Genomic DNA, 12613 nt, shown 5'->3' with positions numbered 1-12613 from the left:
ACCTGCTTCCACATTGGTCACAGTGGAAGGGCTTCTCTCCAGTGTGGATGCGTTTGTGTGTTGTTAGGTCACTTGACTGACTGAACCTGCTTCCACATTGGTCACAGTGGAAGGGCTTCTCTCCAGTGTGGATGCGTTTGTGTCTTGTTAGGTGACTTGACAGACTGAACCTGCTTCCACATTGGTCACAGTGGAAGGGCTTCTCTCCAGTGTGGATGCGTTTGTGTGTTGTTAGGTCACTTGACTGACTGAACCTGCTTCCACATTGGTCACAGTGGAAGGGCTTCTCTCCAGTGTGGATGCGTTTGTGTCTTGTTAGGTGACTTGACAGACTGAACCTGCTTCCACATTGGTCACAGTGGAAGGGCTTCTCTCCAGTGTGAATGCGTTTGTGTTTTGTTAGGTTACCTGAGTCACTGAAACTGCTCCCACATTGGTCACAGTGGAAGGGCTTCTCTCCAGTGTGAATGTGTTTGTGTTTTGTTAGGTCACTTGACTGACTGAACCTGCTTCCACATTGGTCACAGTGGAAGGGCTTCTCTCCAGTGTGAATGCGTTTGTGTCTTGTTAGGTGACTTGACCGACTGAAACTGCTCCCACATTGGTCACAGTGGAAGGGCTTCTCTCCAGTGTGGATGTGTTGATGTGCTCTTAGGTCACTTGAGTCTCTGAAAGACTTCCCACACTGCTGAGAGGAGTAAGGTCTCTCCCCTGAGTGAACTCTCTGATGACGCTGTAAGTTGTGAAGTCTTGTGAATGTTTTGTCACACTGCTGACAGCGGTGACATCTGGGTCCGCTGGTGTCTCTCTGTTTCCATAGAGAAAGGTAAGAAAGAATCAAGACAGTGTGTGTGTGTGTGTGTGTGTGTGTGTGTTGCAACATCAGTGATAAAACATTAATATTTTTCTCACCTCTTCTGAAGGATTCATTTCAAAAATGTTCCTCTCCTCCTCTGACAGATGTCTCTCTTCCCGCCAATCAGCTCTGACATCATCAAACAGACAGACGGTAAGGCAGGGAACACCCACAAAAACAGCAGTAATAATAATAATACATTTTATTAGAAAATGATCCTTTACACATTCATGCATAAGAAATATTTTACTCATCACTTACGCCTGTCCATCCTCTTCAGATTCCATGGAAGAGACCACTATAATGTGTGTGGGAAGGGGGGGGGGTATTAGCCAAAGAAGAACAATATGACCTATTGCTTAGCCAGCTTGAATGTGTGGAACTTGCAAGACAAACTCCCAAACCACACTTAGGCCACGTTCCACCAAATAAGGCTCATTACTCACCACAGACATTACTGCTGCTGGCAGAATCGCCCGTGCGCTGCTTCTTCTTCTTTAGTGAAGAACGCCTGGAGGCCCGCTGTGCTGACCCCTGTGTCCGGCTGTGCTGCAGCCCTGCCAGGAAGTGCCGCAGCTTGAGGGAGTGCCGCACAGAGCTCCGTCGTGAACTCTTAGGTGTCGCAGCTATCGCAACTTTAGTCACTGTGCGGCCAGGAGAGGCTTCTTGCTTCTTGGTCATCTCAGCTGACAAGCGGTCGGATGCAGAGATCCTCACAACCACCTCAGGTGAGGGCATCTTAGGTGGAGAAGCGGCTGTGATTGATGACCTGTCTGGCTCTCTCTCCGTCTCCGTATTGTTCCCTTGGCTCTGTTTGTCAGCCTTCTCTTCCTCTACCGTTGCCAGCTCCTCGTCCAGCACAGAACTCTCTTCACAGCTGACATGAGATGATTGGGCCGCATCCACTGCCACCTCAGGCTGTGTGTGTTTCTTTCTGTGGGTGGTCCGCTTGGGCTTCTTGAGGATGGCCTCAGAGGTGGAAGCCTCAGGACCATCTTCAGGTATGAGGTTCATCATTTTCACAGATGAGGAGTGGAGCCACGAAGTTTGCTGCGCCTTCGCCTTGAAGAACTGGACAAGAAAGCAACATTCAGATGTTAAACATGTTCAAACATAACAAAGCAATCTGGTCATTGACTTTGCCTGCTCTTCACACTCCATTCCACAGTCATCTTTCCCACATCGACCACATCTTCTGTCTCCTCTGCACACGGCAGCTACATGACCCTACTGTTGACAGCAAAAACACCTGAGAGGCGCCCTCTGAGAAACACGGTTTCCTGAAACTTCTCATTTATTAAAGTCAAACACACAGACATACCATCTATCCTCCTCCTTACCTTCTCTAAATCTCGTCATCCTTCTTGCCTCAAACACACCTTCTATATCCTCAAATGTCTCAGCATCAACATCAAGTGGCACGCCGCCACACCACTTAGTTACAACTCCTTTTTTCATCAGATCGCTTCCAAGTGGGAAGCCCTCCACCCTACAATAATCTCTATACTTTACTTATATTGATGACTTTCAATCCCTGAGCATTCACACACAATCCATAATTACCATTCCACTTCTGGTTACAGATTTAACAGCTCGCACTTTCTTTTTCAAGAACTTTCCCACTCCGTGAGGATTACTGGGAAACTCCATCTACCTTTCATTCCTACAAGAAAAGGACCCGACCTCTCTTTCCTCACTTGATTCACTCGCTGACTACTATCACCTGTGACAAATTGGCAGATTTGGCACAACCGACTTCACTTTCTTAGAAGGCTCAGACAGTTTGGAGTGAGAACCCAGATAATGACAACTTTTTACAGCACTTTCTCCTTCTTTTACTATTCTACCTCATAGAGGTAACAATGTTTGAAACCTCCTCACAGTGTATGTACAGTACAGTACACTTTTTGCACAACCCTCGGCACATGTGATGCTGACTGAGGGATTTTCAGTATTTTTTACTTTGCTTTTTTGTTATCTTGAAAAAGTCTGAGTTGAACAAATCGTGCAATGGGGCTTTGTAACTATTATGTCTTGGTTACACTTTCCTCTGTTGAAATTAGTGCAGTTTTCTCGTGTCAGCACTCAGCACGAGCTCTATGCTGAGAGAACAATGTGCCCCGTACTGCAGCAATACACTACTAGGCTGTTCCTAAAGCCTATTGACACCACGCGATGTTCCCAAAACACTGATTAAATACCACACATTTAAACACAGACCTAGATTGTTAACTCGATCTTGTTGTTACAGATTTTGCCACTAACGTTACGTGGGCGAACTTTCAGGGTTGTAAACTAGCTAATGCTAGTGATCAACTCACCTCGGGCGTAAGTCCAGGCAGCAAGCTAACTTGAACTAGAGCTCGTGAGTTCCCAAACTCCACACATATAAACACAAAGCTGCCCTTTGTTAGCTCAATCTAGTTGTAACTAAGATCATTCGCTTAAAAATGTTTTTTTCCAACCACAGATTTAGCTAGCTAACGCTACATCAAAACTTCATGTAGCTTTAGCTAATCGCTGCCTCCTAGCCCAGCTGACGTGAGCGTGAGTGGCGGATTGCAACCAACGCGTATAGGTGCATACCGCCACCTACTGGACCGGAGTGTGTAATATCAGGGTTTTAAGACGAATCAACGTGACATCACAACAAAAAAGGCACCTCTGGGTGGCAGTGCACTGCAGCAGTTAACTAGTATGAGTTGTGCCAAAAAAACTTTAGTATGTCAAAATCAAAAACGAATAGTTAAACTATACATCGCTTACATTTGGACTTGAAACACTAGCACTAACAATAGGCTACCAGTAATTATACAAAGGTATCACAATTAATTTGACAAGATTGATGTTTAAAATGCTGCATGTAGCCTATAGCACGTTTTAAAACAGGGCATTGATAAGAATAAAAACGGGGGCTGATGGAGAAAGTTAACAGGCTGTTACCAACTAGAGTCCAGTTGAGAACAGCCTGTTCACTTTCAGCTAATTGTCTCGCAGCTCGTTAATAAAAGGTAGACCTTTTATTAACGAGCTGCCAGACAATTAGCTGCACATACCTGACTAGTCAGTAGCAGCATATAATATATTGTTTCATGTATAATCAGTGAAACTTAGCCGACATTTTATTTTTCCATATTTATTTTGATATGGCAACATGCAGCCTACAATAGTTCTAAGATTATTTATTGACAGAGACCAAAAACAGCCCAAGACCCAATACAGCCAATCACAGATTTCATCAGATCAGATTTCTGCTGCTCTTACAACAAGACCAATAGACCATTTTCACGGAGGCCATTTTGTGTCAAAAAGGCAGAATAAACACAGGTGCAAGCAAAACACTAAGGAGGGTTTCCAAATTCCAATCATGGAAGTTTGAAACCCTCATTAGTGTTTTGCTTGCACCTGTTTACCCTGCCTTTTCCACACAAAATGCCCCCTGTGAGAAGGGTCTATTTGGCAACAAAAACAAGCAAAGTCTTGGGCACATTTCTGCGATAAAGTTGCAGACTAAAGGTCCTTATACACACCAAGAGCGTAGAGCGAACAGATTGTGTAAGCCGAGGAGATCCTGTACCTACACCTGCACTCCATCCCTAAGCTCACATACAGGCAATTACGTGCGTATATCATACAAATAAAAGAAAGCATCCTTTTTCCTGAGTGTGGCTCAGATTGTAGGCCTACTTTACTGGAACAAACACACCTACACTCAGTGTCAGTTCAGGTGTACCTCCGTGTAACAATATGAGATTCCAGACTCAGATTTCAGATGTAGTTTTAGTTTGACAAGCAAACATTTATTGAGAGTAGTTAAGATGTAGTTTAACTACTTTTCATTGGGAAGTATAGCTAGTTTGGTAAACCATAAAACATTTTCTTAACGTTTTATTAATTTTCATGATTTGTTCTTACATTTTTCCATTTTCTACTTTCTTTCAAGTACCCCCTGTAGTAGCTCCACGTACCCCAGTTTGGGAACCACTGGACTAACATAATGCTTCCTCCGATACATGTGCAGTCGCCAGCTGCTTCTTTTTTGTATTCATTTATTTACGGAGTGCATATTCATCACCGTGATACAGGGAGAATGACATTTTAATATTCCCACTCATTTGTTTAGGTTAATAACCCCCATTCCCTCCACACACCCTTTCCAAAAACTGAAAAGTTACACACATTTGTATCTCGTATACATAACAAATTCTCCATATTGGAGGAGCATCAATGAAATAAATCAGTAAGAGAGGAGAAATAAAAATAACAGGAGAGAGAAAAAATAATTTAATAAAGGTCGAAACTAGTTTCCCCAACACCAGCAGCAGCCCATCATCATGTGGTAGGTTGTGCGTTCAAATCCAGGATTGTCTTTTCCAAAGTCTTAAAACCTCAAAAGCAAGGGTCAGAAATTTCCAGTAGAACACTTGCCCATTTATTTACTTCAAACAGCAATTTCTAAAGCTCTCCATCCAGACTATATTATTTACTTTGTAATGACATTTTGACATTGAGGTTAACATTCTACAATCCACTGCCAAGATTTTATGGCTGAGAAACAAACAAACATAGTTCTGCACAGTCAGACTTTGCTGTCACTAAACTTTTATTCATGAAATGTTTGGTTGGACAGAGAGAAGCTGGTAAGTTCCCACTGCAAACAGTGGAGGCGCTCTTCAGCAGGTTAGATACAGCTGTGTCTCTTCAGACTATCAGACCGAGCAAACATTCTCTTACAGCGGACACACCAGTAGCCTGTTCCACTGTGAATGCGTTTGTGTCTTGTTAGGGCACTTGACAGACTGAACCTGCTTCCACATTGGTCACAGTGGAAGGGCTTCTCTCCAGTGTGAATGCGTTTGTGTGTTGTTAGGTCACTTGACTGACTGAACCTGCTCCCACATTGGTCACAGTGGAAGGGCTTCTCTCCAGTGTGAATGCGTTTGTGTGTTGTTAGGTTACCTGAGTCACTGAAACTGCTCCCACATTGGTCACAGTGGAAGGGCTTCTCTCCAGTGTGAATGCGTTTGTGTCTTGTTAGGTTACTTGACCGACTGAAACTGCTCCCACATTGGTCACAGTGGAAGGGCTTCTCTCCAGTGTGAATGCGTTTGTGTGTTGTTAGGTGACTTGACAGACTGAAGCTGCTTCCACATTGGTCACAGTGGAAGGGCTTCTCTCCAGTGTGGCTGCGTTTGTGTTTTGTTAGGTCACTTGACTGACTGAACCTGCTTCCACATTGGTCACAGTGGAAGGGCTTCTCTCCAGTGTGGATGCGTTTGTGTCTTGTTAGGTGACTTGACCAACTGAAACTGCTCCCACATTGGTCACAGTGGAAGGGCTTCTCTCCAGTGTGGATGTGTTGATGTGCTCTTAGGTCACTGTCTCTGAAAGATTCCCCACACTGCTGAGAGGAGTAAGGTCTCTCCCCTGAGTGAACTCTCTGATGACGCTGTAAGTTGTGAAGTCTTGTGAATGTTTTGTCACACTGCTGACAGCAGTGACATCTGGGTCCACTGGTGTCTCTCTGTTTCCATAGAGAAAGGTAAGAAAGAATCAAGACAGTGTGTGTGTGTGTGTGTGTGTGTGTGTGTGTGTGTGTGTGTGTGTTGCAACATCAGTGATAAAACATTAATATTTTTCTCACCTCTTCTGAAGGATTCATTTCAAAAATGTTCCTCTCCTCCTCTGACAGATGTCTCTCTTCCCGCCAATCAGCTCTGACATCATCAAACAGACAGACGGTAAGGCAGGGAACACCCACAAAAACAGCAGTAATAATAATAATACATTTTATTAGAAAATGATCCTTTACACATTCACCCATGCATAAGAAATATTTTACTCATCACTTACGCCTGTCCATCCTCTTCAGATTCCATGGAAGAGACCACTATAATATGTGTGGGAAAAGGGGGGGGGGGTATTAGCCAAAGAAGAACAATATGACCTATTGCTTAGCCAGCTTGAATGTGTGGAACTTGCAAGACAAACTCCCAAACCACACTTAGGCCGCCACGTTCCACCAAATAAGGCTTATTACTCACCACAGACATTACTGCTGCTGGCAGAGTCGCCCGTGCGCTGCTTCTTCTTCTTTAGTGAAGAACGCCTGGAGTCCCGCTGTGCTGACCCCTGTGTCCGGCTGTGCTGCAGCCCTGCCAGGAAGTGCCGCAGCTTGAGGGAGTGCCGCACAGAGCTCCGTCGTGAACTCTTAGGTGTCGCAGCTATCACAACTTTAGTCACTGTGCGGCCAGGAGAGGCTTCTTGCTTCTTGGCCATCTCAGCTGACAAGCGGTCGGATGCAGAGATCCTCACAACCACCTCAGGTGAGGGCATCTTAGGTGGAGAAGCGGCTGTGATTGATGACCTGTCTGGCTCTCTCTCCGTCTCTGTATTGTTCCCTTGGCTCTGTTTGTCAGCCTTCTCTTCCTCTACCGTTGCCAGCTCCTCGTCCAGCACAGAACTCTCTTCACAGCTGACATGAGATGATTGGGCCGCATCCACTGCCACCTCAGGCTGTGTGTGTTTGTTTCTGTGGGTGGTCCGCTTGGGCTTCTTGAGGATGGCCTCAGAGGTGGAAGCCTCAGGACCATCTTCAGGTATGAGGTTCATCATTTTCACAGATGAGGAGTGGAGCCACGAAGTTTGCTGCGCCTTCGTCTTGAAGAACTGGACAAGAAAGCAACATTCAGATGTTAAACATGTTAAAACATAACAAAGCAATCTGGTCATTGACTTTGCCTGCTCTTCACAATCCATTCCACAATCATCTTTCCCACATCGACCACCAATGTCATGGCCTTTTGATAATCAGTCTATGTCAGATTGTGCATAATGTAGCTATATGACTTTGCCACTAGATTATTCCAAAATGCTGCAGTAAAACCACTTGACAATCACCAGGTAGGTAGACTGGGGAGTACTGAGCAAGAATCTGGTGGAGTTTGCAGGAAACAAATTGATTTGAAGTTGTCATGGCCTTTTGAAAATCAGCCAATGTGTCATATTACGCGTAATGTATATGACTTTGACATTGGATTATTCCCAAAATGCTGCAGTAAAACCACTTGACAATCACCAGGTAGGTAGACTGGGGAGTACTGAGCAAGAATCTGGTGGAGTTTGCAGGAAACAAATTGATTTGAAGTTTTCATGGCCTTTTGAGGGCTATTATAGCGCCACCATGAGGTCAGTCTGACATAGATCTGTACCTAAATGTAATGCCTTCTTCCTTTGTCCATGCTTCACCCTTCCACCAAGTTTCATGAAAATGTGCATATTAGTTTTTGTCTAATTCAAATAAACAGACATACAGACAAATGGCACCACAAACAACCTCATTGACAGTTAATTATTAAAAATGTTGTCTTGAAGAACAGTAAAGTAGCCTTAATGACAGATGTATGCATTTCAACAGGGGAAAGTGATAAGAAAAACATTATCTGTGCTGTTTACAACAATCTCTGTGGCCATTAGTAGCCTTTTCTGGGTGTACGAGGCGTACCTGAAGGCACCATGAGGGGCTCACCCACACTTTACCGTGCAGAGCGAAGTAGACGCTCAATGGATTTTACGTGCAGATAGCGCGACTACGCTTCCTCAAAGTGCGGATGGCGTGACCGCAGTGTTTTCTCGTGTCAGCACTCAGCACAAGCTCTATGCTGAGAGAACAATGTGCCCCGTACTGCAGCAATACACTACTAGGCTGTTCCTAAAGCCTATTAACACCACGCGATGTTCCCAAAACACTGATTAAATACCACACATTTAAACACAGACCTAGATTGTTAACTCGATCTTGTTGTTACAGATTTTGCCACTAGCGTTACGTGGGCGAACTTTCAGGGTTGTAAACTAGCTAATGCTAGTGATCAACTCACCTCGGGCGTAAGTCCAGGCAGCAAGCTAACTTGAACTAGAGCTCGTGAGTTCCCAAACTCCACACATATAAACACAAAGCTGCCCTTTGTTAGCTCAATCTAGTTGTAACTAAGATTATTCGCTTAAAAATGTTTTTTCCAGCCAGATTTAGCTAGCTAACGCTACATCAAAACATGTAGCTTTAGCTAATCGCTGACGTGAGCGTGAGTGGCGGATTGCAACCAACGCGTATAGGTGCATACCGCCACCTACTGGACCGGAGTGTGTAATGTCAGGGTTTTATATAAGACGAATCAGCGTGACATCACAACAAAAAAGGCACTTCTCTGGGTGGCAGTGCACTGCAGCAGACTTAACTATATGAGTTGTGCCCTGGTTGTGCCAAACAACTTAATATGTCAAAATCAAAAACGAATAGTTACACTATACATCGCTTACTTTTGGACTTTGTGAGTGAGAGCAGAATTAACTCAAGGGTCTGATGTGTATAGTGTTAAAGTTGTGAACTGTCAGAGTTTTGTGTGGATTTAGTAAGAAGTACAGCCTGCTAGAGTGAGACACTTAAGGCTGGTCCCAATATAAAGGCTGAAAAAAGCACACAACACAAACTGTGATTTCTAAAATGGTAGGCTACAAAAGATAAATTAAAGCCGATTAAAAGTAGCAACTTATTTGAAGTTTAAATGGAGTCTCTAGCTTAAAGTATTGATAGAGAATGGAATTTCACCATTCCTCATCCGCATTATAATGATTCAAACAGCTTATATAAACCAAATGAATGAAACCAAGAGCCAGAAAGATGTCTCATTAAAGTATATTTAAAACCATACATTCTCTGCAATATGTACATACATATTGCAGAGAATGTATGGTTTTAAATATACTTTCATGAGACACATTTCTTTCCATTCTCTATCAGTATGAAGGATCAGTTAAGAGTTCAAAGAGGGCATGGCTTCACGTTGAACTGCTTTGTCATTATTCTTTAGCTGTCCATGTTACATCAGCTATACCACGTCATTTCACAAACACTACTTAAACTTCTTGTCCAACTGTTGTAGCCTCTCGTCCTAATAATGTCTTTAACGTTCTAATCTAACTCCGTCCACTTGTCCGGTTCTTTTTTATAATGTCATATTGCACCAAAAAAAGACCTTGAGGAACACCCAGTATTGGTTCAGATTTGGAGGGATAGCTTTATGGCACAAAACAGGAAGAGGGCGCTGTTCTTCCAAAGCAAACAGCTTGAGGGTTTCTAGCAGCAGATCAAGAGTCGGCTACCTGGAAGGCTGATGTCAATCATTATGGTAAATGTCTTAATTTCGAGAAACACTAGCACTAACAATACTAGTAATTATACAAAGGTATCACAATTAATTTGACAATATTGTTTAAAATGCTGCATGTATAGCACCTTTTAAAACAGGGCATTGATAAGAATAAAAACGGGGGCTGATGGAGAAAGTTAACAGGCGGTTAATATAACCAACTAGAGTCCAGTTGAGAACAGCCTGTTCACTTTCAGCTAACTGTCTCACAGCTCAGTCTACTAGACCTTTTATTAACAAGCTGCCAGACAATTAGCTGCACATGCCTGATTAGTCAGTAGCCTATATTATTGTTTCATGTATAATCAGTGAAACTTAGCCGACATTTTATTTTTACATATTTATTTGGATATGGCAACATGCAGCCTACAATAGTTCTAGGATTATTCATTGACAGAGACCAAAAACAGCCCAAGACCCAATACAGCCAATCACAGATTTCATCAGATCAGATTTCTGCTGCTCTTACAACAAGACCAATTTGGCAACAAAAACAAGCAAAGACATGGGCACATTTCTGCGATAAAGTTGCAGACTAAAAGGTCCTTATACACACCAAGAGCGATGCGAATATACAGCACAAAATTGCGATGCTAATTTTGACCCAGCGGTCAATCCACAGCAACAGATCGAAAAAATCGACGGCGGTCCGAAAAAATAAACACCCTCAGCGAAACTTCACCGTTGGTATGCACGGTTGCATTCACTGATATAGGTTCGAAAAATATATTTGACGTGCGAATTAATCGCATGAAGGAAAAAAATGCTCCCAGTGTGTAATATAAGGACCTTTACAAACTAAAAACAATTATATATATATACATATATACTATAGAGCTGGCCAGTCTGACACTACGGATTGTTCTCTCGCATTATTCTATTCTCGCAAACATGACACTCCTCTCGCTGTTGTCAGCATAGGGTATTCACCAAACATGGCGTCAACTCTGCAAAGTTAGCCAGCTCTATAAAAACTAAACTATTTTAACTCGACTCAAAACCACACTATCAAAAGTATAACGCTCTCAGCATCTGCTCTCTGGCCCTGACTGTTTCAGAAAGAGCTGCTATCTCTCTGCTCAGGGACCCATGCCTTCTTCATAGTCTGACATTTGGGCTTCTTCGTCCCTCAGTTCAGCCAACCTGGCCTCCTCTTCCTCTCTGAGAAATTGGCGAAGCATCTGAAACTCGTCCCTAATCTGCATCTCTGTGCGTTGGGCCTGGACCGTAATGTGTTCCGCCGTTCGTTCACAGTCTCTCTTGATTTTCTCGAGGAGCTCCAGTTTCTCCTTTATGGGCTTCAGCGATTCCTGAATCTCCTCCTTCAAATCCACCGCAGCTTCCTCGATGGGTCTGAATCGGTGGTTGGCGTGTGCTTCGGAATCTCGACAGACGAGACACACCGGCTGCTGGTGGTCCAGACAGAAGAGCTCGAGTTTGGCAGAGTGCAGACTGCAGAGAGGCTCACACTCTGCCGAAGCGCTCGGATCTCTCTCCAGTAAGAACTCCTCACACAGTCTCTTTAACACCGGGTTCACCTCGGGTTCATGTGAATATATAGCCTTACACTGTGGACACTCGTGTCTTTGTTTCTCCGTCCACCAGCTCTCCACACAGGCTTTACAGAAGCTGTGACAACATGACAGGAGGACGGGATCTTTAAAGATCTCGTGGCAGACAGGACAGGAGAAACGGTCCTCTGCTCTGGTAGCCATTTTGTCTCTCGGGTGAAGCTGAAAACGAACCAGAAGGAGATGAGATGTATTACAGTCCCAAACATTTAAACACATTTCCAGAAACTGTGGCTCAATTTCTCAAAACTCTAAACGCAATGCTGAAAAACTCCACAAATCTTTTGCAAAATGAAACATTCAAAATAGGCTTTGGCGGTATTATTGTATACAGGGGTATTTAAAATACTGAAGGTATGATTTTCAATACGTCAAAACGGTTTATGTTTTTTGTTCAGCCAAAATAGTCACAAGTGTCCTTGCCTGTGCTAGGCTTAGCGTACATTATTTTTTATTAATTATTTTTATTTTATTCTCCATTTGTAGGCTACGTTTTTAACCTCATTAATAGGCGAGCATAATGTGTTACAAGCAACACTATGTCGTTTAAGACCACTTTAAACATGTTACAGGCTTGCCCATAACGGTGTCCATTCCATTTGTTTTTGTCATTCTCCATTGAGAACATTGGTGAACAACATTGTGCATGTAAAGAAAGTTTTTCTAACATAGAAGTTGCCACTTTTTTCATCGATGGACATGAATTCATACGGCAGGATCTTAGCCAACAGAATAATTATTTGAAGGTAGAAAATAAACACTTAACACAATTGGCTGTGCTTGGATTTATGAAGAAGTGCTTCAAAGTGTTTGGATTGAGCCTACCAGAAAGAGGAGTTTAAGCCTTGTGCACTCTGTATCTGTCATTTCAAAAATTCACCTATAATACCATTTTTATATGTCACTAGTAGTGCTGGGCCAAGCATGGGTCAAGCTTGATACACTTTCTTCCAATCTACAGTATCATCCCTTTTCCC

General features: G+C 43.3%; 2 protein-coding genes across 2 annotated transcripts in view; both read right to left on the bottom strand.

The window, feature by feature from the left end:
• Window positions 1-5049: 5049 nt before the first annotated feature.
• Window positions 5050-8857, bottom strand: LOC310791858 (uncharacterized protein). Its single transcript, XM_083653528.1, has 5 exons — window positions 8737-8857; window positions 6901-7525; window positions 6710-6746; window positions 6501-6573; window positions 5050-6380 (listed from the first exon to the last, which is right to left on the bottom strand). The coding sequence occupies exons 2-5, from the start codon at window positions 7469-7471 to the stop codon at window positions 5538-5540; spliced, it is 1524 nt and encodes a 507-aa protein (XP_083509654.1). The 5' UTR covers window positions 7472-7525; window positions 8737-8857; the 3' UTR covers window positions 5050-5537.
• Window positions 8858-10418: 1561 nt separating this feature from the next.
• The window catches only part of LOC310791760 (nuclear factor 7, ovary-like), a 4460-nt gene continuing 2265 nt past the window's right edge, over window positions 10419-12613 (bottom strand). Inside the window, exon 2 of the mRNA XM_083653416.1 lies at window positions 10419-11798. Coding sequence (XP_083509542.1) covers window positions 11145-11780 — 636 coding nt within the window. The 5' untranslated portion in view covers window positions 11781-11798 and the 3' untranslated portion in view covers window positions 10419-11144. The remainder of the gene's footprint in view (window positions 11799-12613) is intronic.

This window comes from Poromitra crassiceps, assembly GCF_964638095.1.
Source record: "Poromitra crassiceps genome assembly, chromosome: 17".
Classification (NCBI taxonomy): domain Eukaryota; kingdom Metazoa; phylum Chordata; class Actinopteri; order Beryciformes; family Melamphaidae; genus Poromitra; species Poromitra crassiceps.
Note: the sequence above shows the minus strand (reverse complement) of the source record. Positions and strands in the feature narration are given on the sequence as shown.

Excerpts from the sequence above, each read along its gene's own strand:
- LOC310791858 (XM_083653528.1), bottom strand. The coding sequence starts at position 7,471 with ATGATGAACCTCATACCTGAAGATGGTCCTGAGGCTTCCACCTCTGAG. Across the intron at positions 6,747-6,900 it reads CAGCAGCAGTAATGTCTGTG|TGGTCTCTTCCATGGAATCT; the intron begins GTGAGTAATAAG and ends CACATATTATAG. Across the intron at positions 6,381-6,500 it reads AAATGAATCCTTCAGAAGAG|AGAGACACCAGTGGACCCAG; the intron begins GTGAGAAAAATA and ends CTATGGAAACAG.